At 53.3% G+C, this 23,152-nt stretch overlaps 11 protein-coding genes across 11 annotated transcripts; 4 read left to right on the top strand and 7 right to left on the bottom strand.

The window, feature by feature from the left end:
* Positions 1 to 433: 433 nt before the first annotated feature.
* Positions 434 to 2,235, bottom strand: SNOG_09700 (hypothetical protein; the record flags this gene model as incomplete). Its single annotated transcript, XM_001799934.1, has 4 exons — positions 434 to 1,084; positions 1,411 to 1,681; positions 1,741 to 1,927; positions 1,998 to 2,235. The coding sequence occupies 4 exons, from the start codon at positions 2,233 to 2,235 to the stop codon at positions 434 to 436; spliced, it is 1,347 nt and encodes a 448-aa protein (XP_001799986.1).
* A 243-nt stretch (positions 2,236 to 2,478) lies between these two features.
* On the top strand, positions 2,479 to 2,620 carry SNOG_09699 (hypothetical protein; the record flags this gene model as incomplete). The annotated part of the gene is made up of 2 exons (XM_001799933.1): positions 2,479 to 2,482; positions 2,514 to 2,620. The coding sequence occupies 2 exons, from the start codon at positions 2,479 to 2,481 to the stop codon at positions 2,618 to 2,620; spliced, it is 111 nt and encodes a 36-aa protein (XP_001799985.1).
* Positions 2,621 to 2,899: 279 nt separating this feature from the next.
* SNOG_09698 (hypothetical protein) lies at positions 2,900 to 4,097 on the top strand (the record flags this gene model as incomplete). The annotated part of the gene is made up of 2 exons (XM_001799932.1): positions 2,900 to 3,728; positions 3,862 to 4,097. The coding sequence occupies 2 exons, from the start codon at positions 2,900 to 2,902 to the stop codon at positions 4,095 to 4,097; spliced, it is 1,065 nt and encodes a 354-aa protein (XP_001799984.1).
* Positions 4,098 to 4,814: 717 nt separating this feature from the next.
* Positions 4,815 to 6,591, bottom strand: SNOG_09697 (hypothetical protein; the record flags this gene model as incomplete). Its single annotated transcript, XM_001799931.1, has 4 exons — positions 4,815 to 5,124; positions 5,183 to 5,969; positions 6,026 to 6,286; positions 6,408 to 6,591. The coding sequence occupies 4 exons, from the start codon at positions 6,589 to 6,591 to the stop codon at positions 4,815 to 4,817; spliced, it is 1,542 nt and encodes a 513-aa protein (XP_001799983.1).
* A 1,112-nt stretch (positions 6,592 to 7,703) lies between these two features.
* SNOG_09695 (hypothetical protein) lies at positions 7,704 to 7,950 on the bottom strand (the record flags this gene model as incomplete). Its single annotated transcript, XM_001799930.1, has 2 exons — positions 7,704 to 7,778; positions 7,849 to 7,950. 2 exons carry the CDS (start codon positions 7,948 to 7,950, stop codon positions 7,704 to 7,706), a joined length of 177 nt encoding a protein of 58 aa, XP_001799982.1.
* Positions 7,951 to 8,639: 689 nt separating this feature from the next.
* Positions 8,640 to 9,518, bottom strand: SNOG_09694 (hypothetical protein; the record flags this gene model as incomplete). The annotated part of the gene is made up of 1 exon (XM_001799929.1): positions 8,640 to 9,518. The coding sequence occupies one exon, from the start codon at positions 9,516 to 9,518 to the stop codon at positions 8,640 to 8,642; it is 879 nt and encodes a 292-aa protein (XP_001799981.1).
* Positions 9,519 to 11,531: 2,013 nt separating this feature from the next.
* SNOG_09693 (hypothetical protein) lies at positions 11,532 to 12,670 on the bottom strand (the record flags this gene model as incomplete). Its single annotated transcript, XM_001799928.1, has 2 exons — positions 11,532 to 12,565; positions 12,619 to 12,670. The coding sequence occupies 2 exons, from the start codon at positions 12,668 to 12,670 to the stop codon at positions 11,532 to 11,534; spliced, it is 1,086 nt and encodes a 361-aa protein (XP_001799980.1).
* Positions 12,671 to 13,659: 989 nt separating this feature from the next.
* SNOG_09692 (hypothetical protein) lies at positions 13,660 to 14,656 on the top strand (the record flags this gene model as incomplete). The annotated part of the gene is made up of 3 exons (XM_001799927.1): positions 13,660 to 13,714; positions 13,782 to 14,177; positions 14,232 to 14,656. 3 exons carry the CDS (start codon positions 13,660 to 13,662, stop codon positions 14,654 to 14,656), a joined length of 876 nt encoding a protein of 291 aa, XP_001799979.1.
* A 30-nt stretch (positions 14,657 to 14,686) lies between these two features.
* Positions 14,687 to 16,729, bottom strand: SNOG_09691 (hypothetical protein; the record flags this gene model as incomplete). Its single annotated transcript, XM_001799926.1, has 2 exons — positions 14,687 to 14,789; positions 15,050 to 16,729. The coding sequence occupies one exon, from the start codon at positions 16,727 to 16,729 to the stop codon at positions 15,119 to 15,121; it is 1,611 nt and encodes a 536-aa protein (XP_001799978.1). The 3' UTR covers positions 14,687 to 14,789; positions 15,050 to 15,118.
* A 2,299-nt stretch (positions 16,730 to 19,028) lies between these two features.
* Positions 19,029 to 20,515, top strand: SNOG_09690 (hypothetical protein; the record flags this gene model as incomplete). The annotated part of the gene is made up of 2 exons (XM_001799925.1): positions 19,029 to 19,434; positions 19,485 to 20,515. 2 exons carry the CDS (start codon positions 19,029 to 19,031, stop codon positions 20,513 to 20,515), a joined length of 1,437 nt encoding a protein of 478 aa, XP_001799977.1.
* A 394-nt stretch (positions 20,516 to 20,909) lies between these two features.
* SNOG_09689 (hypothetical protein) lies at positions 20,910 to 23,142 on the bottom strand (the record flags this gene model as incomplete). Its single annotated transcript, XM_001799924.1, has 4 exons — positions 20,910 to 21,218; positions 21,340 to 22,388; positions 22,418 to 22,552; positions 22,809 to 23,142. The coding sequence occupies 4 exons, from the start codon at positions 23,140 to 23,142 to the stop codon at positions 20,910 to 20,912; spliced, it is 1,827 nt and encodes a 608-aa protein (XP_001799976.1).
* Positions 23,143 to 23,152: the final 10 nt, after the last annotated feature.

Genomic DNA, 23,152 nt, shown 5'->3' with positions numbered 1-23,152 from the left:
AGTGTGCTTTTGTTCGCATCGATTTGTTGTTGTTTTTACTACGTTTCATCAAGCCTTGCTAACACTGTCTTTTCTGGTATTAGGACTTCGCTCGTCGGAGAACCTGGTCCGCCGGACCCGAATGTTAGGAAGAGTGGCAGGAAGCGGTGGAGTACGAGGGGCGATGACGAGGACTGAGACTGGATTGCTGAAGGTCCAACTGACCAGTGCTTGAAGTCGCCGGGATGATGTCGATCCGTGAGAATTGAAGGCGCTCGGATTGGATCTCACAAAGATAGTGAGTCGGACTGGAGATTCATGGCATAGAGAAGGTTTCTCGTGGAAGCACAAGCGACCATTCAGCAGATGATATAGCCAGCGCCATTCCATCAATGAATCCAGAAAAAAAAAAAACTCCATCTCCGACCTCACCCCTCAACCGCATCCCTTCGCCCTAATCCTTACAACTCTCCACGAACACCCTAACCCCCTTCCCGCCCTCCCACGTCACGGGAATAAAATAATCATGGCCGATCTGCACATCCCTGACATCAGGCTCAATCAGCTCAAACCTGTACCTGCGAAACATCATGCCAAGGGTGAGATACAACTCTGTCCACGCGAGGTTCATGCCCATGCAATGCCTCGTGCCGCGGCCAAACGACACCATGAACCTGTCCAGCGGCTGCCCGTCGGGCGTGAGCGGGCTGTCGAGCCAGCGCTCGGGCCGGAATTCCGAGGACGAGGGGAAGATGGCTTCGTCGTGGCTGACATCGGGGATGGACATGGAAACACAACTCCCACTCGGAACGACCCAATCCTTGTATACCAACGGCATCCGCCTCGTCCGCGGATTCCTCGCACTCAGCCCATACGACAACCGCACCGCCTCCATGATACACGCGCGCAAATACGCCATCTGCTCGAGCGGATACAGCTCCAGCGTCGCGCGGTTCGGAAACGCCTCGACCAACTCCCTATGCAAGCGCTCATATATCCTCGGCGTGTTGATGATATGAAACGCCGCGATAGAGAGGGTGAAAGCAGTTGTTTCGACGCCGCCTCCGACGACGATTTGTGCTTCCTCGGTGAGGCGCTTGTGCGACTTGTCCTCGGGGGGGCAGTTTTGAGTCGAGGATTTCCTGGGAAGATTGTGCGTTTTGCATCGTTTGATTTGATGGGGTCACCACGCATGGTGCGGCCGACGAGGGCGTATTGGCTGCGTGTGTGGATGAGGGTTAGGGAAGGCTGGGAATGGGGATATGGGATGATGGTGGTGGAATGGGATGGGACTCACGCGCTTGAATTTAAGTAGGGGTTTTGCGGCGGGCTGGAGATATTCGGTCATCCAATCCGGGATGCTATTCATGACCTATATAGATCCAAATTAGCTTTGCCTCGTCTCACTTCATCCCAACATGGCGGACGTACAGGCAAGAACCACGGGAATTGCGTGGCGATATGGCCTGTGCCACCAAGCTTGATGAAGGCCTCATGGAAGCTTGAGAAATCCGGCGACTTGAGTTGAGCGTAGTTGAAGCCGAAGAAATAGTCCATGATGATGTCGCCCGTGAGGGCAGGGAAGGCGTGGGTGAGGTTCAAGGGCTCCTTGCCAGCCTCGAATTCTTGGATCCGGATGCTGAGGGTGTCGATGTGGCGGTAGATGATGTGGATGAAGTCGAGGATAGAGCGGCGGGAGAACCTGGGGGTTGGTGTCAGATGTGTGTGACGCATACGAGACTTGAACCATCCGACACTTACATAGGCAACAATGCTGCTCGGCGCCGCTTGTGAAACGCTGCATTCACAGTGGTGAGGACACCTCCTTCAGCTCCAAAGCGCGAGTCCCATCCTTCTTTGTCGAGATGGAGGTTCTTGCCGTAGAACTCCTCGAAGAAGTGCGAGTCACGAATGTGTAGTTCATGTGGCGTGACTCTGACGATCGGACCTGTACATGATCAATTCCAGCTCTTTTCAGAGAATACCGAAACATCAAAACGGAGAAAGTCCCAACCTACCATATTGATCATGTAGCTTCGAGATGTGCTTCGAGTACTGTCCCTTCTGTACAATCTCGAAGTAACCCTCGTAGAAACTCGTCACGGCTGCAATTCTCGGCCCGGGGAACTTGGCCAGCGGATGCAAGTATAGGCGATATACGACCAAGCCGAGTGCGTAAATGATGATTCCGCCAGCTAATAGGATGGGCAGCGAGGGCAAAGCGGCGCGGTTCGTCCCTGCCGAGAACGAGTCCATGATAGTAACTAGCGGTTAAAGCGACAAACCGGCAGAACAGAGTAGGAACATGTGTTCTTGTAGGAAATGGGATGGCGGAGGAGTAGGGAAAGCTGGGCCGAGAGTGGAGTTGAAAGCAGTTCTTCCGGTTTGCGCGCCGTTCTATCTCCTCCTGCCGCATCTACTTAGCTCCTGCAGTTTGCGGGTGCATACTGGCTCGCCCACGCCGCACTGCAGCAAACGAACGTGGAGACAAGACATGCCATGGGTACGTGTATCCACCTCGACTACCCGCACAGGCGCGCTCTTCACTGGCTCTGGCACCATGTCCGAAGCGCGTGCATCCGACCTTGCCTCAACCGGCAATCTCGAGCGGGCAAGCGGGCGCGGCAAAGACGGCGGTTGAGGCGCAATGGTAATAAGGTGGACGTTGATATTGCGGCACATGGTTGGGGTGGCACAGTAGGGCCATGGTGCGGTGTGTACAGTACAAGGTCCTCTGGTCTGCGGATCGTTCCCACGCGACTGGGAACGGCCATGATGACAAGCGGTAAGGCAGCATATAAGGGCGCACCAGTACCCCACTGACGCCTGTCATTCCGAGTCGCATCCCCAAAGTCACTGTGCGACGCCTCAAGCTTGGCCTCGAGTCCCCGTAGCTGCCGATCCGAGTGCATCGCGACAAATGTCTGCGGCTGTCTCCGCGCAAGGCGGGCCGGCGCCTACTCCACCTCACCCGCCATCCGAACCCACCTCCACATCCACTTCCACTCCCACGGCCGCCCAACTAACATCCGCGACTCTCGACGCGCACCACCCGGACCCCCCCAGCGACGGCAACCTGCAGTCCGTCCTGCACCTCGAGCCCGACACGCCCGGCAACTCCGACACCGACTCGGCCTACGACGGCGCCTCGTCCGCCTCGACATCCCTCGCCTCGTCCATCCTCAACTATGAATACAGCAATGGCCGCCGCTACGCCGCCTACCGCAGCGGCTCGTACCTGCTCCCCAACGACGAGCAGGAGCAAGACCGCCTCGACCTGCTGCACCACATCTTCCTGCTCCTCCTCGGCGGCAAGCTGTACGATGCGCCCATAGCCAGCGCCCCCACCCGCGTGCTGGACATCGGCACTGGCACGGGCATCTGGGCCATTGACCTTGCCGACACGCATCCCGGCACCGAAGTCGTCGGCACGGACCTCTCCCCCATACAACCCACCTGGGTCCCGCCGAATCTCAAGTTCTACATCGACGACGTAGAGAGCGAGTGGGTGTACTCGCCGTCCGAGGCGTTTGACTTCATCCACTGCCGCACCATGTCCGGCTCCGTGTCCGACTGGAACCAATTGCTGGCGCAGTGCTACACGCACGTCGTGCCGGGCGGCTGGGTCGAGTTCCAAGAACCCCTTGCGTTGTGCGAAAGCGACGACGGGACGCTAGAAAGAGCAGTCGATCTATGCCAGTGGCAGGCGCTGTGCAACGAGGCGGCGGCGGGATTCAAAAAGGACCTTTGCGTGGGGCACACGTTGAGGCAGAGGATGCTGGACGCGGGGTTTGTGGACGTCCAGGAGAAGGTCGTCAAAGTATGAATTGCCCCTGTTCTCTCTGATGATATCTCACTAATGCATCGTGTAGGTACCAATAGGTCCATGGCCCAAGGACGCCAAAATGAAGGAAATCGGCCGCTACCAGCGCGAGCACGTGCTTCTGGGCATCGAGCCCTACACACTCGGCTTCATCGGAAAAGTCCTGGGCTGGTCCGAGGCAGAGTGCCGCATCCTGATTGCCAAGGTAGCCAACGAAGTGCGGAATAGGGCGTTACACATGTACATCAAATTCTACTTTGTGCATGGCAGGAAGCCTGGGGGCGCGGCGCATTAGAGGCGCAGACGAAGAGACTGTGGGCGTTGAACATTGGTATTGTACACGAACGGGGGGGACCTGAGATCGCAGATGCATATAGAAGGGATTGCTGGGCGTTCAGGCAAGTTGATGGCGTACATGATTATGGGTGGGCATACTTGGAATCATGATTGCGGCGCACGGCATGGCGGACTGGTCACAATTATTCACGACAGGCAGTATATCAGGTATGTAAACCAATTTATCTTCAATGATTCACATCATACCGTGAAAGTACCGTGTTATCTGACGTTGGAGACGGATGGGCTGGCATAAGCGACCCAACCACATCAGCCCCTCAGACCTTGAAGGCGTCCACAGCAACGTTTCAAGTTTTGCTATTGGTCTAAAACCTAACTGTTAACTACCTCTGGCCTTGGCCTGGACCTGAAAGTCATTTAATACAGTATGATAGAAAGTGTGTGATGAAATTAAACCCCCTCTATGTATACATCCATCCCCTATACCTAAGAAGGCCATCTAGCCCGGAGGAAAAGTCGAAAAGAAGAGACGCGACTCTCACAGCCCCATGAAAACGCCCACGCAAGCAATGCCGAAGCAGCACATGCAAGATCGCTGCTACAACAACGACCCATCCTGCGCCGCACACATCAACAACGCCATAGACCCACGAATCACGCCACCCACAAGGATAAAGAAATTCGTGAACCACAGGTCGCAGCCTTGTCTAGATGTCTAGATGTGCTCGCGGGCCTGGGGCTGCGCGCCCGCCTTGTCCGTCGTCTCCATGCTGCTGACCTCGGCGTGGTGCTCAGCGTAGGTCGAGTGCGGGACCCACTTGGCCGAGTTGCGCGGCGTCGTCTCCTCGAGCATGCGGTCGACCTGCTCCAGACTGAGGCCCTTTGTCTCGGGGACGAAGAAGAATGCGAAGAGCACGCACGCGGTACATGTAGAGCCCCAGATGAAGAAGACCTTGGTCTTGAGGTTGCCCTGGTCTGGGTTCATTAGGTAAGGGGTGATGAAGCCGATGATGAAGTTCCAGAACCTGGTGGGAGTTAGTATGGGTTTGGTTCGAGGATGGTGAAGGTTTGGGAGGGACTTACCAGTTCGACGCGGTGGAGAGAGCAACGCCCTTGGATCGGATGGGCAAGGGGAAAATCTCGCCGGTGAGCACCCAGGCGCCGGGGCCCCAGGTGGTGGCGAAGAAGAAGATGTAGATGCATACGAAGACGATCAGGCAGGTAGAAGCTGCCTTGCTGCCCTCTGGGGTGGTGCTGCCAACAATGCCGATGATGAATTCGCAGATCAGCATGCCGAGGGCGCCATAGATCAGGAGTGCACGTCGGCCGAGCTTCTCGATAGCCCAGAAGGAGAGAGGTGTAGAGCAGACGTTGACCGCGGTCGTGATCATGGAGATGACAAAGGCGTTGTTGATGCCAACTGTCTTTGCGAACGTGGACGAGTAGTAGAAGATGAAGTTTACACCGGTCCACTGCTGCATCATCTGTAGAGTCATGCCGAGCACAACGCGACGGAGGTTGCTCGAAGGCTTCCAGCCGCCACGGAAACAGTCCAACCAGCCAGCCTGCATGTGAGTCATTTCATACTTGTAGTTGGCAACAAGTTCAGCGAGCTCATCCTTGACGAATTGCGACTCGACGGGCTGGCCACGGAGCTTGCCGAGGGCGCGAGCAGCATCATCGTGACGGTTACGCTTGACGTACCAACGAGGGGAGTCGGGCAGGAAGAACAAGCCAGTGGCGAGGATAATAGCAAAAAGCCACTGCATTGACATGGCAATGCGGTAGGAGCCGCTATCCATGCGGTCCTTAGTGCCATTGTCAACGACGGCAGCTAGGAGGAGGCCGATGGTGATACAGAATTGGTAACCTAGGAATTTGGTTAGCGTATGTCGTCTGTGTGGACTAAAACGGCCTGTCACTTACCGGAAACGATGGCACCGCGGATGGCCTTGGGCGCAATCTCGGACATGTACAAAACAATGACAGCCGAAACGAAACCAATACCGATTCCAGCAATGAGTCGACCAGGAACGAGGACCGCGATAGTTGTTGAAGCCACCTGGAGGATGACACCGAGCGAAAAGATACCACAGCCAGCAATGATAGTGGAGCGGCGTCCAATCCAGTCGGCGACAGATCCAGCGAACAGTGCACCGAAAAAGGTACCCGCCGACAAGATGGACACGATCAACGACTGTTGAGAAGTCGTGTACAGACGGCCATTGAAAGCAAGCTTGTCCGTGGACGGGCCCGTTCAATGTTAGTTAACGTTCCTAATAAGATTACCGCGCGTGTTGGTACTCACTTCCGAACTCCTGCTTGAAGTAGTCCATGGCAAGGACGCCATTGATGTATCCGGAATCGTAGCCGAACAGGATTCCACCAAACGCCGCGAAGACACAGAGGAGATAGCCGCGCATCGTGACCGGCGCCTCGACACGCGCGTGCGCGTCGCCGCCGCGCACAGCGGAAGGAGCCCAGGAGGGCATGTTAGTAGCGAGTAAGCTTTACTAGTAAGTAAGGGTGGGATTAAGCCTCAATCGGTTGAGGTATCGTGGGGTTGGAATGCAGTTGCGGTATGCAAGGGCAGGTGTGGTTACAAGTCGAGAAGCGTTTGGGGGGAGAAAGGGTTTTATCGTTTGTAGTTGCGCACAAGCGGCAGCACGACAGTGCGCTGAACACGGCAGGGCCTCTCGTGGCGCGTGAGCAGTACCGTGGCCTGCAAGTGAAAGTAGAAGGCAGAACAAAGTGACGTTCGATCGTGAAAGCCGGATTGGGCAGTGAGGAATGAGGGCCTACCAATGCTGCTAATCCACGGATCTACGAACCGAAGAATGTCGTTTAGGGTCACACGACGTTGTACATGCGTGGTAATCTTGACGCGGGCCTGGTTCTGGGAAGTACACGTGGAACGCGTGGTATTCTAGACGATACCACGAAGCGGCAGTGGACAAACAGGCGGCCAGCAGACCAGCACTGCGCACAATCGGAATCAAGTGCAACGTACAAACACTTCGAGGTTCGTCCTCGAGAGCGAGTCTAGCCAGACTCGGTAGTCGACGATACTGTCCGAGAGCGGTGCTATGTCTTTGTTTCAAAACAAAGCATTATGTCAATTTGACTGGCCGCCTGTATTTCTTCTCACGCAATCTATCAAAGCCCCAACAGGGCCGCTTGCATAGGTGGCACAGTGTCTCAGGTACTACCAACCCCAGGTTGAGGCAGCGAATGAACGGTGATCCACGATTGTTTGTCTCCGCTATATCTGGAAGGTGTTTGACGTCGTGGAAGGGGGCTGAGTACGCAACGCCTGCAGTGTCCAAGGGAATACATGCAGATGACCTCGCTTTGAGAATATCAGCCGCAACAATGCATGCTCTGAGTTTTAGATAATGCTTTGGTAAGAAAACAAAGGAGACATATTACTATTATAAGAACTTATGAAGACATACAAAGCAATAATCATTAGTCGAAATGCTATGCATGTCTTGCGTCATCTCGAACGACGTCCTCGTATCGTGGTGGCGGCTGCTCGGGTACCAGAGTCATCTCCGAACTTACACTACGACGTCGTCCGCTTTGCTTGTCTTCCCGTCTCATTTCATCTATCTTCTCCTGCCGCCTCGATGAAAGCTTGGTCCGCGCCGCAGCATGACCAGATGAGGACTCGGCGTGACTATACATGGCTTCACGCTTCTAGAGGACAGTCAGCTTGGCCCGTCATCATGCCGAGAAAGCAAATTTACTTGTGCTGCCTTCTTGTCCTTGTGCTCGAGCCTCTTCTCTGAGATGATGCGTCCCAGCTTCTCTGCACCGATGCCGATGGTGACAGCGATCAGAGCAGCCATTGGAGAGCGAGGGTGGCACTGAACGGCGGAAAAGTACTCAGATTCTGTTCGAGGTTCTGTTTGATTGGCTGATATAGCTCGTGCCTCAGTTCCACGCAGAAGGCGGCGTTGTCTACCAGCACCGCAACAACCACGGGGGCGACGGTCGGCTGGAAAGGTCAACTGGAACTGCTGATTTGGCAGAAAGTGTTGCTGTCTACGCTTGCTGCAGCACATGGTGAGCAAAGATATCTTAATCGAAAGACCGGTGTTTAATAAAAGCTTGGCAGGGAGAAGGTCAAGTTTGTTAAGCTGGATGAACTGGTATGACTTGTAGTATTGTGAAGGGCGAATGCTTACCTTCTTGTACGAAGAGACTCAATACGATGACCGGGTTTGATCTCTCAAAACCGGTGAGTAGAAGTAAAATGTTTGTGCGTAATGCCAAAATAGACTTGTTCATGCAACTAGTCTATGTAAACTGCAGGAAGATGTCGCTCTGGTAATGAAGTTGTGCCGTTGTAGTGGCGTTGCTGCGGCCGAGAAGTCGTGACGTACGCGAGGAACCATGCTGTGGCGTTGCGACGCATTCATGATTGGCCGGCTACGGCGCAACATTCTACCCGTCTCTTTAGCGAATGCGAAAGTACATAGGAATGCGACACGAGTCCTCTCAAAATGACGCCATTAGTTGCAGCCGAAAGCGAAGCTCAATTAAAATTGATCCAGCTGTCCTGATCCCAGTCCATGTCATCAAGCCATCGCACAAAGTCACCATCACTACCAGGTTGCAGTAGCGGAGCACTTAACATCGGATCGTTTGTGCTCTCGGTGACCTGCGGGCTATTTGGCGTTGCGGGTCCAGAGCCGAGTATCATGTCCAGTATTTTCTTGATAAAGGTACGACCTCGAACACAGCTTTGGTATCCGCTGGCATCTGGTTTGATGGTCCCCAAACATGCCACAAAGACCGAGAGACTCTGGATAGTGTCTGACCGGTGGAGCGGGTAAGCAATGGCGGAGGCGGACGCTGGATGTCGCTCTTGGTGAAGAAGCTCGACGGCTAGAGCTGCAGCAGTTGGTATACCATATTTCACGAGTATCTGGGCAAAGTCGATCTGGAAGTCCCGGAAGTTATCTTTGTTGTCGACCATGGATACAACGAAGTTGAAGATCTCGCTGGACACAGACAGAAGTTTGGCGCTTGGGTCATTAGCGGCGTTGTTTACTTTCTTGCTTATTGTACGTTGTAGCATGAAGAGGTGGTCCAAATGATTGAGACGGTTGAACGCTAAGAACAAGAGCTCAAGAGGCGACCGTTGTGAGCTCCATGGATTTGTGACATCGATACGGAGAAACTCGGGTAACTGTTCCCAGAACCTGTTCGTCCGCAACTCGATGTCCTCAGCGCGCTGAAGTATCTCGTGCTGGGGAAGACTACCCAGAGATATCTCGAGAATTTCCTCTGTAATGAGAGCATTGCTTGCTGCGAGACGAGCGTACGTAGAACGCTGAACAAGGCCTTGCTGATTCCATCCATAGTCATCGAGATCTTCGACAGCTTCTTCAAGCTCTGGACCATCAGACATCGTCTGGGCGTCTGTTAGGTCTAGTGGTATCTGAAGGCGACAATAATGTCTCGTCAATCTCGGGGGCTGGCCACTAAAAGCAGCAGTGTACTTGTCATTATCGTATGCACATATGAAGAGTCTTTTGCGCAACTGGGCCATGAAGAACGGTGTATGGTCGTCCACTCTGATCTCTTGGTGTAAATTAAAGCTCAATAGCGCATTTGACAAGCTTGCAGTCTTTCTAGAATTCTCATAACCTGAGATGTTAGCAGGAGCAAGCTAGAGCCATGTCATGTACACTTCCGAACTTACTTCCTCTAGACCGCATTGAGCAGTACACCGTTGCATTTTCGTACAATAGCCAGAGGTACAAGTCGTTGATAACACCAAAGTCATCGCAAAATTGTACACACATCTCGGAAGCATTGTGCGTCTTCAGAGCAAGTGCCGCTCTATCGACAGGAGCGTTGTCGTGCGAGCAAAACATGGGGTCACCGTCTGTATAACTGTCAGCTTTCATGTAGCAAAAGGCGAATATGCCGCTAAAGACGACCGGAATTGGACTGACCTTTCAGCGACTGCGCAACAAGTGAGACCAGGCTCACAAGTATGCCGACCACTTCCCAACGTAGAAAAGGGCCGGTGACATTTGCGCAGAACTCGCGAGGCGTAGTGTGTCGATTCAAAAAGCGTGAGACTGGCCTCAGTGTATTCTCCCAGATCTTCTCAGACATCAAGCTAAGATCCAAGGGGTTCTGCGACCCAAGTGTTTTGTGCCAGGTTTTACACAACCCGTCGAGGTACATCTTCACCATCGGCTCAATCACGACAATCCCACCAGCGAAAGAGAACCATCTGTACATACATGTCAGCTCAAACCATGGCTAACTCCGGGCAAGCCGGCTGATCAGATGTAACAAGCCGAGAGCCGTGATGATCGGAGTTGGACTTACTTGTCAATGTATTTCTCGAAAGCTGGCAGGTCATTAAGCAGTGAGAGGACAGCAGCTCCGCGATCGATCTGCGCCTGCGACACCTTTGGTATTGGCGTGCTAACATCTTTCGATGAATGTATGCCAATGCTGAGTTCATGCTCGGCGAGTACGGCAGAATGATCGATAAAGCCAGCGCTGCTGTCAAAGCCAAGGGTGTCTGTTCGGATACTGTGATCAAGTATAGACTTTTGGACATCCTCGGAGCTTTGACGGTCATACGACGCAGTCTGTTTAGAAAGAAGACTCTCAGGTGAGAATGTCGGTGCAAACGCCTTTGTACGCTTCAGACGTTTGGCCTCTGGATAGACGGAATCGCGATGTAGGTTATGATATGAGGGTGACTGGTACGCAGTACTGAAGTTGTTCACACGTGGACTGCTTTCATCGGAGTTGCTGTCCTGTGGAGTCGGTCCTTTCGTCAAGGGCGCGGGATGGTAGACGCACTGGTCCTGCTTATTACGCTTCACACACCTTTTGCACGTCAATACCACGATCTTGACAACATTGCAAGTAATGCATACCTTCCACAGTTCGGCATCATATGATCGCATCGTAATTTGCCCTTGCGACAAGGCTCGCATGCCTGTAATTTGCCATTGCGCCGGAAGTTCGTGTTCTGGCGTTTGTCTTCGTGCGACTCGCGCAGACGCGCAGGAAACAAATTACCTGTCTATTGTTATCAGTATATATCCTGTTGGCTAAGCGAAGCGAAGTACCCGAACCATAGCGTGATTATCTATCTTCTGATGTCGTGCTGTTGTATTGAGGTCCGGCAAAGTGCGGTGTTGAATCGGGCAACGACGAACATCGAACTCCGGTAGCGGCGTTCAGCTCCGGTCAAGATGTGGAGTCTAGTATCACTCAATGCACAACAGACAATCTCAATAATCGAGAACATAATTCAGTGATGCAAACAGGTATAATTTGTTCATGCTCGTTCAAGCAAAACAGTGTTGGATGTATTTACATCTATGGTCCGAATAGAATATATGTACAAGAATGTGGTTCAGGTTTCTCATCCACGCAAATAGAGCATCTAGTTGCCCTGGGCCTGCTTCGCCCTCAACCAAGCGACGAATTGCTTGATGGTGAACTCCTTGGGCAATTTAGCATCCGAGCCGGAGCCAGAGCCAGGCTGAGGAGCAGCGGGTGTCTCAGCAGGAGCGGCGGGAGACGCAGAAGGAGTCACAACAGGAGCAGCAGGAGACGGGGTAGGAGTCACAACCGGAGTCGCCTGAGCTACAACGCTCGAAGACGCAGCAGCCGAGGGCTTAACAACCGTCACAAGAGTCGAAGAGGCAGCAGAGGAGCTGGGCTTAGCAGGAGAAGCGGGAGCGGGAGCCGCACCAGCCGCACCACCAGCGCTGTTGACTGAGGTGTTAATCTCGCCGCTCTCAATGTACACGCCGCTGAAGAACCAATCCTCCGCACCAGGTGCGTCGTTGCTGCCAGGCAGACGCAACACACCAACGTGGAAGTCCTTGCCGTCGGAAGAGGTGGTGGTGGTGAAGGGACCGGCCGTCTTGGCCAGAGCATCGCTGCCAGTCGAGTACCAGAAAGTGACGGCACCGCCATCGAAGTCGATCTCGTAGGCTACGTTGTGCCACTCGTCGGCCTTGAGCTCGACGTCCCATTTGGGCTGGCCGCTGACGCACCACTGCAGCTTGTTCTTGGCGTCACCGCCGTACTTGAGCTCGGTGAAGTGAGACTCGAAGAAGGCGATTTGGTGCTCGTTGGCGGCGAGCGGGGCATTGTCCGCGCCGGTCTTGATGGAGAAGTGGTAGAAGAGCTTGCCTTTGTTGATAGTGGCGGAGGTCTGGGGGATGAGCTCAGTCCTCAGCATCGTCTGGCCGTTCCACTTAGAGGTCTCGTCGATGGTGATCTTGGCACCTTGCTTGGAGCCCTCGTCTGCGGGGTTCTTGAATTTGCTGTCCAGGTTGACGTATTTGTCAATAGAGCCGGCGCCGTGGATGTAGTATTGGTATGAGCCAACTGGGGTGGCGAAGGACCATTTGGCGATGTCAGCGCTCGAGGTCATGTCGTTGAAGCGTCCATCCCAAACGATGGTGCCTATCATTGAATCAGCTTTTGACGTTCAACTTGTTTTGGCTTCAGATACATACCAGCAGAGGCAGCGCTAACGAGCGCGCTCAGGATAGAAACCTTTCCAAACATCTTGAAACGAATGTTTACAGAGACCAGCTGCACAAAGAGAGCGAATATCGACTATGAAGCGAATGAATGAATGAACGAGTGAATGAATGAGTGACTGTAGTAGACTGAAGAAAAGAAAGAGAAGCCGCAACGAGCAATTATAACAGAATCATTTAATGAGAGCAATACCCACGAAAGCTTAGCCCAAACACACTGGCGGCGCGAACGGGTCCTCTAGCGCCATCTATTCATTACCAGCCGCTGGTTCCAGAGTCTGCAGGCCGGCTTTGGGTATAGTGAGATGCAGTCTCGCGCTGGTGCAGGAACACGCGCGGCGGTACTGGCAGGAAACTAAACACCATCACAGCGGCTGAGTGGTGGAAACGAATGATCCTATCAAGTTGAAACATTGGGATTGGTGAAGCTAAGCTGCGTTATGCGAACGCTTGACCCACAATTCGCTCTGTTGGGCATAGCGCGTAAGGCTTGGTAATGAAGGATCGTGTATGTCGGCGCGCTCGGATTTGTTGTTTCAGTTGTGCGGTTCTCGGTTGCTTGAGCTGGGCTAGGTCCGTGGCTTCGAGAGTGTTCTCTAGAAGGAACGTGAGGTTCGTGGAAGGGCACAAGCTTTTTGAATGCAGAACAATGATCTCTCGAATTTATGCTGAGCTCGTTCTCGTGTTCATGGGCGCTTCGGTTTGTGCCAGATCGAGTTCAGACGACCGCATTGCGCACTACAAAGGCAATCATGCTGGTAGATGGATATATTGCACCGGCGACAAGCCGAACATAATCTTACGGCACATTGGCAAGACTACAGACGGGTGGGATAGATAGACGAAGAGCAAATGTAGAGTTATGGACGGAGTCTCCCTCCGCCCAGATCCCCACACCCCTGCTCAGCCCTACGCGATCCCACGCGACGTGGAGTGACATCAGCACTCGCACGCATCCAAACTTTCCCACCTCACATGCTCTAAACCGCAATTGCACGACCACCACCCTTCACAATGTCTACAGCAGCAAAGAAGAAGCTTGTAGTTTGCGGCGGCAATGGATTTCTCGGTAAGCATTTCTCTAAAGACAGCCACCGAAGCACCTACAAGCTCCAAATCTCAAACGACACCTGCAGGAAGTCGTATCTGTCGCGCAGCCGCTCACCGCGGCTGGTCTGTAACCTCAATCTCGCGCTCCGGCACACCGCATTGGTCCTCGGTCACGTCCTCGCCAAACCCGCCCGAATGGTCTGAGTCTGTGTCATGGCAGAAAGGCGACGTCCTCGATCCCTCCAGCTACACACAGCATCTCGAAGGCGCATCAGCTGTGATTCACACCATGGGCATACTGCTCGAAGCAGACTACAAGGGCGTCGTGAGCGGGCGGGAATCGCCGATCGCGGGGCTGAAGAGGGCGTTTAGTTCGACAAAACAAGGCACGCAGGATCCGTTGAGTGTGAAGGAGGGTGAGGCGTTGAGGCCGATGGAGAGGGATGGGCAGTTGACGTATGAGGTTATGAATAGAGATACTGGTACGTTGCATGTCGATCTAGTAAAACGGCGTACGAGAACTAACGTAACTACAGCGGTCTCGATTGCGCAAGAATCCTCAAAGAGGAAAGTCCCCACATTCCTCTATATCTCTGCTGCGGCGGGCACACCTATCCTCCCGGCGCGATACATCACGACGAAACGCGAGGCGGAATCGATCATCAGCTCGACGTTTCCGAATATGCGCTCGATATTCATCCGCGCCCCGTTCCTGTACGATTCATCGAGGACATTCACGTTGCCGATTGCAGCGGCGGGCGGGGTTGCGAGTATGATCAATAGTGCTGTTGGAGGAAGGCTGACGTGGTTGATGGGCGCAGGGGGTATCAAGCCTTTAAAAGCGGATTTGGTTGGCGAGGCAGTTGTCGAGGCGCTGGAAGATGAGGAAGTCAGGGGCCCGGTGGAAGTCCCTGAGATTGAGCGGTTAGGGACTAGAGCGTGGAGGAAAAATATGCTTTAAGCACGAGTGTGGACAAAAGGCACGAGAGTGTTGGGTGTAAAAGGGTATATCATTGTAGAAGAATAACGCTCGTGCGTAGTATGTATGAACAGGCCACTAGAGCAGAGAGACTCATCTCACTCGAATGGAAAATCTACGTCAAATCAGCCAGTTGCTTGAAGACATGTGTTGTATTGTGAAGATGTGGGCTGAGTCTCAGTGCTCTCTTTGATCCGCAAAGTTATACCAGCAAGGGACTGCAGGCGACACTATTCGGAGACACTGTAGTTTGGACTACTGCTGCGCCGGTTATGTAAACACACCCAGGTCGTCGCATTAGTCCAGAAGTGCCGGGCTTTTCTTCTTCATGACATTCATACGCGAAAATGACATAGAAAAGCCGAGGATACATACCGTGCTTGTTAAACTCCAACCCATGCAGATGTCGTCAGGTGCCGTGTAAGCGCAAATGCATGCACAAGTTTACTTCTTCCGACTCGACTGGCTCACAAGCTTCTTCTTCATGTGCTTAGGCATCTTGTCCTTCCTCTTCTCTCGCTTCTCATCCTTGATTGCTTTCTTGTGTGCCAACTTCTCATCCTTGTCCATATTCTTCTTTCCCCTTCCAGGTCCCTTATCGAAGATTGACTGGTCGACTTCGGATGAGTCAGAGTCTCCCGCTTCTGAATCGCCATCCTCATGTGATGCATCAGACTCGTTGGGCTGCACGACCTTGTCGGCAAGCAGAGCCTGGTAAGGTAAGTTCGAGCCCTCACCAGCATTGACGAGTGCAGCATCACGCTCGATGTCGTACACTTGATTGAGTGTTTGGGGGATGTATTGGTGGCGGAAAACCTCGTCGTTCTCTTCTTCCTCTGTGGCTGGCGGGTTGGCGAGTAAAGTTCGCACCAAGTCCCCAATTGCGGCCTCGTCTTTCATCTCTTTGGCACCTGCCTCAGCAGTGACGAATCCAAAGGCTCGCCTCTCGCTCAGTACTTCGACGTTCCGTGACCGGAAGAAGTCGGACACGTTCTTGACATCCATGCGCAGGAACTCGAGTGATCGTGGATGGTCGTGCTCTACAGCTTGTGATACATCGATGATCCACTGCTTGCCTTCGTGATATAGCACGTTGTATTCGCTCAAATCGGCGTGCACAAGTCTGCAAGTCTGGTATAAGATGCGCATGTAGGTCAGCATCTGGATGTAGAGGTCGTTCCACTTTGCGTCTTCTTCTTCATTTGTGAGGCCTTCAAAGCGCACATCCTTCAGCCGTGGTGCAGATTTTCCCTTGCGGTCGCCCACAAACTCCATGACCAGGACGTGGTTCCTCAGAGCGACGGGAGCTGGCGAGGGTATACCAGAGTCGTATATACGTGCCAGGTTTCTACGCTCCTTGTCCGCCCACATCTTCACCATGGCGCGGTTGTTGCTCTTGTTGTATCCCTGCCTGAACCTGAACTCGCCCTCAACGTACTTGGCTCGATCTTTGAATACGAGGATCGAGGTCTTGTAGACCTTTACGGCGCGGTGAATCGGGTCTGCATCGTCGGCTTCGGTGATGGCGTGGTACACGTTCGCTTCTTTTCCTGTTGATATGACTCCGTGGATTTCAGAGATGGTGTTGCGGTTGATGAGCTGCAACAAGATCATCTGGGTCCTCCTGTCCAAGACCTGCTCTGTTGTCGCGCGGTCTGCCTTGTCCTTGTCCCTTGCGCCGCCACCTGTCGCTCCCGAGAACTTATCCGTGAGACGGATCTTGCTGGCATGTTTGGCGAGAGAGGCCACCTGATCGTCTATCGCTGCACTTGTATTTGCCGATGGCTTTTGTGGGTTTGACTTTGGCTTGTGATCGCCGGGTACTGAGTTGTCGTTCAGTTTGCGCTGGCGGTTGTAGGCTTTCGTGTAGTCGTTGCCGTCCGCTGAGATCAGCTCTGGGACGATGTCTTCGTCTCCCGACTCTACAAACAAATCGTCTATCTCCTCGTCCTTCTCCTCAACGTCTGCCACTGGCGTCTGTTCGGTCTCCGCATTCTGTGCGATTTCGGGCTGTTGGTGCGGTTGCGCAACTTCTTCTTGCGCTGTGCTTGCCATTTTGGGTGGGTACGTGGCGTGTATTATCGGATTTGAGAGGATTCTTGGGTGAGATAATTGGTTGTGGCGACAGCGTCAGATTTGTGAACTCTATAGCGCGACCAGCGCGAAAAAAAGTTGGCGGCACGTCAGAAGGGTCGGCAGAACCGCGGGGGCGGGGCACGGGCGGTCAACCAGACTCTGTCAACCCACCATACACCCACTCTTTCTACCCACTAATGGTAGTTGACCGTGCTATACTCCCGCAACTGTGCATATGGCATATCAGCATGCTTAGAAACCTTACTCTGTGTCGCAGTGCCACCGAAGAGGCGAGGATAAAACTTACGAGCTCGATTTGAACCTCATAGTTTCCAGTATTTGTCTCGTTTGCAGTTTTGAATCATACTGATACACGCATCGAGGCAGACGACTGAAGGGCATTCGAAGTTACAAGAATCTACATCATGTCCTACGGCCGGATGAACTTCCTCCGAGTCTATGTTCCATGACCCCTTAAACTCCACCATCTCAAGTTCAAGTGAGTGTTTTAGTGTTTACGCCGTCTGAAAACATGCTCGCAGGGTCGGTGAGGATTCAGCCTGATAATACTCTCGAATCGGGTATTAATAGTCGGTCATGTTGAACAGCACAGCTGATGCTGACTGCAAGTGGCCAACGCCGCCAAACAATTATGCAGCAAGTCGGAACAAGCGGCGGAACGTTTTTATCCCAGCTTTACGGCGTAATTGATGGTCATGTCGAAGTCCTGCGCCGTAGTTATGCCATGACTCTGTGCTACTTTTGGCTACATCTCGCTCGTTATGGAAGTGCTAGCGAGAGAAAAGCATCAACACGGCAACATCAGTTCTTACTGTGCAGCTCCTCGCAGCGCATCCCGCGTGCGGACTTCGCCTGCCTTGAAATTGATTACTTTGCAGATAGGCGAACTATTTTTGACGAGAGGTTTCGCATCCCGTGACCGTTACCGTAAGGCACTTCAAATGTGAAGGACGTTGAACTCTAAGAATTAGTAGCGGGCAGACTGAGGTGATGTAGATCCTCGAGCGGGCGGGATGCAGGGAAGGAGCGACATCAACATCCAGGGACTTTTGCCTCCGAGGCACAAGGTCGCACCACCACACCCTCATCTCAAGCATCACCCCTCATCGTCTAATCTCCTTCCCTTCGCCCCAGGCGCTTGTTTTTGTTTCCAAACACTACCCGTCGGCTATGCCGTCGGGCTGATGTGCTAGCTACTTCGCCTCGGCGGCAGCGTGCGCGTCCTGGGCGCAGTGTCACGGTCCCAAGAACATAACCACTCGCCAGGAGGCTCTGCTCTGCACCACAAGGATAACGATCTTCAGGGCGGCAGATCATGCCCTCATACCTTGACATTTTCGGGTTTGGCATGATATCATGTCTAAGATGATCGCATACCAAATACGAAGGAATGCGTGTCGTTTGTGCATCGCAATCACACGACAGACAGAGGGCGGCATCAGTCGCTTTGGACGCCGCAGCACTGCCACAGGGTTTGGAGGGATGGCAATACGACGAATGCAACAGTGACTGCAGACACGCATTGCTGATGGTCAACATTCAGCTCCGATGGCATGTCATCGCCCCGCATCACAGCCCTGCAACTGGCCAGGTCTTGAAATCCCATCCAGTGCCGTCTCAGGGGCAGCACAGTGCAGCGCAATGCAGGGCTCTTGTGGCTTGCCAAGTAAACCTCTTTGAGGCACTGGTGATCGCTGATAGGTCGGTACGGCGTCTCACCATTCCGGGCAAGGCGGTAGGCATTTCTGACACGCCCTAGTACCCACCCATGCTTCTTGAAACACCACAGGAGTGCAAAGAAGGACGACGGTTGACCACTCAGACCCGCCATGTACGAAAACAGGAGGCAGCATAGACGAGCACGAGTGGCTGCATGACTTAGACCGCTAGCTGCTATTGCAGCATGGCGGAAATTGCAACCTTGACGCATGTAGGATTTTATACTTGGTGATCCTCCGCTTACTTGCACACTCCATTCTTCACCAACCTTCTACTTTTGTACCTTTGCGTCGCCTTTCCATACCTCCCACTCTCTTCCATTGCCTCTTGGACGCAGGACGACCTCACTCTTTACGTTGCACCTCGTCAAGCTCACTACGAGCATTACATTCTTTACACGTCACTGTTGTCCACAGTCAATTCTAGCATCTCATATCCTGTCTTGCACCTGATTCAATATCAGCAGACCTGACTTTGCGCTATTCTTCTGTGAAGACTACATTCAATCGACCCGCCACCAATTTTATCCACCACAAACATGCGTTTTACCACATACTCCGCGATGGCCGCGATGGCGACCCTGGCCACAGCTCAGACCTTCACAGACTGCAATCCTATGGAAAAAGAGTGCCCAAATGATCCTGCTATGCCCGCTACCTTTGAAACAGATTTCAAAGCTGGTAAGGCTGCCGTCAAGGGCTGGAAGCAAACCGCTGGAGCTCTGAAATATGCCCCAGGAGGTGCTGAGTTCACTATCACCAAGAAGGGTGAGGCTGGGCCTACCATTCAGTCTGAAGGCTTCTTGCACTTCGGTTACGTTGAGGTCAAGATGACTGCTGCCAAGGGTCAGGGCATTATTTCATCGATCGTACTCCAGTCTCAAGACTTGGATGAAGTTGACTGGGAGTGGATCGGTGGTCAGGAGGGTAAGGTCCAGATGAACTGTAAGTTTTGATTCGTGTAGCGCATAACACAGTGTACTGACTACCTCCAGACTTCGGCAAGGGTAACACCACCACATTCGACCGTATGATTGAAGCACCCGTGGCCACAACCCAGACCGAGACCCACACCTATGCCTTGAACTGGACCGCTGAGGCTATCACTTGGATCATTGACGGGGAGCCCAAACGCACATTGAACTTCGCCGATGCCAACGGCGGAAAGAACTTCCCACAGACTCCCTGCAATGTCCGCATTGGCAACTGGGCCGGTGGTGACTCCACGGACAAGGGCACTGTTGAATGGGCCGGTGGTGTCCCTGACTACTCAAAGGGACCCTTCACCATGACCGTTGACAGCGTCAAGGTCATCAACTATAGCCCCGGTACGGAATACAAGTGGACCGACAAGACCGGATCCCATGAGTCTATCGAAGTCATCGGCGCAGGCAGCAAGGAGGGCGCTCCTCAGAACGCTATTCCCATTGAGTCTGCCGCTGCCACCGCTTCTGGCAAGCCCCTTGCATCTGGCATCAACGTTCCTAGCGGAACCGCTGGTTCTCCCGCCGCTTCTACCTCTTCCACATCCGGTGCGGCCGATCAGACCCCTGCTCCGGTTGCTGGTGGTGCCGGCTCCTCTGGCTCTGGCTTCAACTACCCCACAGGCGGAGCAGCCAAGCCTTCAGGTGGTGCAGCTGGCAGCCCACCCAGCGACGGCGAGTCCGACGAGGACTGCGAGTGCGGCACCGCAACCGTCACTGTGACTGGTGCCCCTCCCGCGTCCTTCACAAGCATGTACTCTGCACTCCCTCCCAACAGCGTTATCTCCTCTGTCCGTCCTCCTCCTGCGGCATCGTCGCCTCCATTCCCCACCAGCGGTCTCCTCACTGAAACCCGACCACCCCCTGTCGTTCCCGTCCCAGCTGGTCCAACTGGCCCAACTGCGCCCGGCGCCGTCTTGCCCACACCTTCGCGCAACGCTACGATCAGCGCACCACCAGCTCAGTTCACTGGTGCCGCCAGCCACAACAAGGCTGGCGTGCTTGCTGGTGCACTTGCTGGTGCCGTCCTACTCGCCTTTTAGATAAGCTGAGGATGGGGTTGGCTTACGATATTGGGATGCGGACTTCATTATTGTATATACTTAATTGGCGCGTTTGGACGTCATTACACCTTTTCCCCATGAAGATATCAAGGGAAGTTAGATACAAAATTACATAGGATTGGATGACAATCTACCAATGAATACGATGCTATTGAGCAGACTTGAGTTCTTCGGTCTTGTTGATGATTCTTCACGTTATCCCTCGGCCTTCGCACAATCTACCATTCAGCTTCAACACACACCCATGCCAACGCAACACTCAACGCACATTCCCACTCGCATAACTCAGCATTACAGCTCTGTCGATACGGGAAGTCATGCCATCACCCTGTCAAAGCTTCCAGAAAGTCGAACTCGTTTGATCGTCCTTGTTTCAGATCGTCGGTCCGATGCGACGTGCATCGAGCTCGCGACCATCGACGTCGCGATGATGGCGGTGTATAGTCGACATTGGGAGACGGGGCCGTGTGATGACGAGAGTGTCAGAGGTCTTCGGAGTGACGGGAATGCGCATGGGGAAGACTGTATCGGATGGTGTGGCGTGAGCCACTTGTCCACGAGAGCGGCGCGAAGACACAGGATTGCGAACGCGAGGGGATGGGAGTACGAGAACGCTGATTTCGTTGTGTGCGAGCATCATTGCATGCGTATTACATGGCAAGATAATTTCTAAACCGTTGTGCTGGTGTGCGTAGCGAGTTCCGTGGTATTTTGCCTCAATCTTTCTTCATCCATTGTCTGTCGTATCCAGGTCAAGACGGTGGCTGTTTCTTAAACCACTTCTTCAACCACCTGAACCTCACCTTCTTCTTCTTCTTCTTCTCCTTCTTCCCATCAACCTCAATCTGCAAATCATGTCCTCCTTCCCTATCCTCATCTTCCACAACCCCCTCCGCCCTCGCCAAATTCATCGTCATATCTAACAACTCCTTCTGAATCTCCCGCCGCTCTTCCGGCCAAACTGACCGCCGAGCTATCTCTCCCGACGCCAAAACCCGCTGTATCGACGTATTCTCAAGCTCCACGCCGCCTACCCGCAGTCCATTGTAGTGCCTGTTGTGAAGCGTGATGGTGTTTGGATTCGGTGCAGTCACAAGCGGCAACGGACTCAGTGGCTGCTGCCAGCTAAAAGGCGTTTCGGCACGGTAGTCAGCAGGAAGACGGGGTTGATGCGGGCGTATTGGGCGGAGATTTTGTCTTTCGGCTGCGGAAAGGGGGACTGTTGTTGGGGCTGGGAAGGGCCCAGGCTGTCTTAACATGACAGCAGGACGTTGTATTTCTTGCCCGAATTCGCGGTTGAAATCTCTGAGATCATGCCGGCTGGGTGCAAGAGGGAAGCGAGGAGGATTGTCGATACTTGGCGGTATCTGATCACCCATGAATGTTCCTCTTATCAGAGGCACAGTGGCGGGATGTTGTTGTGAAGTCATCAGTGTCGGGTAAGGTGTCGCCGGCCTTCGACTCAACGCGGGAGCTTGTCTCTCTGCCATCGCCCTATAAGTACTTGTAGACCGATAAAATTCCTCAGGTGCAGGACTGCCTGTCTCCAGAGGCGTCCCCATCCAAACACCAAACGTCCCAGCTTGAGAATCGAAGAGCTCTTGGGCAGGTGCATCGATTGCTCTTCCACTGTTCTGGCCTGCAGCGCCAGATGGGCCTTGTTGCGGAGGACTAGAGCGGGGGGTACTGATCGCTGCTTGTCCGCTATTGCTTCCTGCTGGTGGTGAAGATGATGATTTGCGGTGGCAGAATCCCATCATTTGCGCGACTTGACCTTCCCGATTAATTTCTTGTATCTGCGCAAGGTGGGAGGCGCGTGTTTGTGCAATGCGGGATGAACCTGCTTTCACGACTACAGGGCCGATGTTAGATATAGCTGACTTAGTTGGAAGAAGCGGAATACGTTTTGTGATTGTAATTTGGTGCAGTGAAAAGGTTCTGAGGAGGTGGTAACGCTGATATGCTTTGTAGGGAAATCTCGATTTGCGAAGCGAATAGGGAACTGTTGTTGAGAATCTGCCTCGATTATAATTTCTCTTGATATTATACAAGCTACGTAGAGCACATGAAACTTTTTTTAAGGCCGAGTGTGATTTCGACTATGTCAAGTATGATGGTTGTCCAATTTGCCGCTACCAAAGAAATATCGACCAAGATCGCACCAGCACTTTCCAAAATATCCTTTCATGCCCCAAGTAAGCCATCTCAGAAACAGGAAAGAGCCCATACTATCAAAGATAAATCCCAGCCCCATCAGGCCTACGCCTCTCACAGTAAAACTTCTCCATCCTAACCTTGTTTCCCTCCTTCCGCGCCTTCTTCTCTTCCTTCCTCTGCGTAGACTTCGCTGCATACTTTGCCCGCCGACTTTCTTCGTGAAAACGCATCTGTCTTCGCAGTTTCTGGACGCGCTGTTGAAGCCGGAGGCTTTTGGCCTCGAGAGCTCTCCTTGCTCTGGCACGAAGCGCTTGCATCTTGTCCTTGCACCGAGAGACTAGAGTCTGTTCATGCTCGTTGCGTGTTGAGGTGGCCATTGGCGTTGGCTGATCAGGAAGTCGTTGGTAGGGCACGGACGTTGCGGCCAGTGTCAAGAGAGTAGAGTCCATCGCGAGGATT

Source organism: Parastagonospora nodorum (assembly GCF_000146915.1).
Source record: "Parastagonospora nodorum SN15 chromosome Unknown scaffold_15, whole genome shotgun sequence".
Taxonomy (NCBI): domain Eukaryota; kingdom Fungi; phylum Ascomycota; class Dothideomycetes; order Pleosporales; family Phaeosphaeriaceae; genus Parastagonospora; species Parastagonospora nodorum.
Note: the sequence above shows the minus strand (reverse complement) of the source record. Positions and strands in the feature narration are given on the sequence as shown.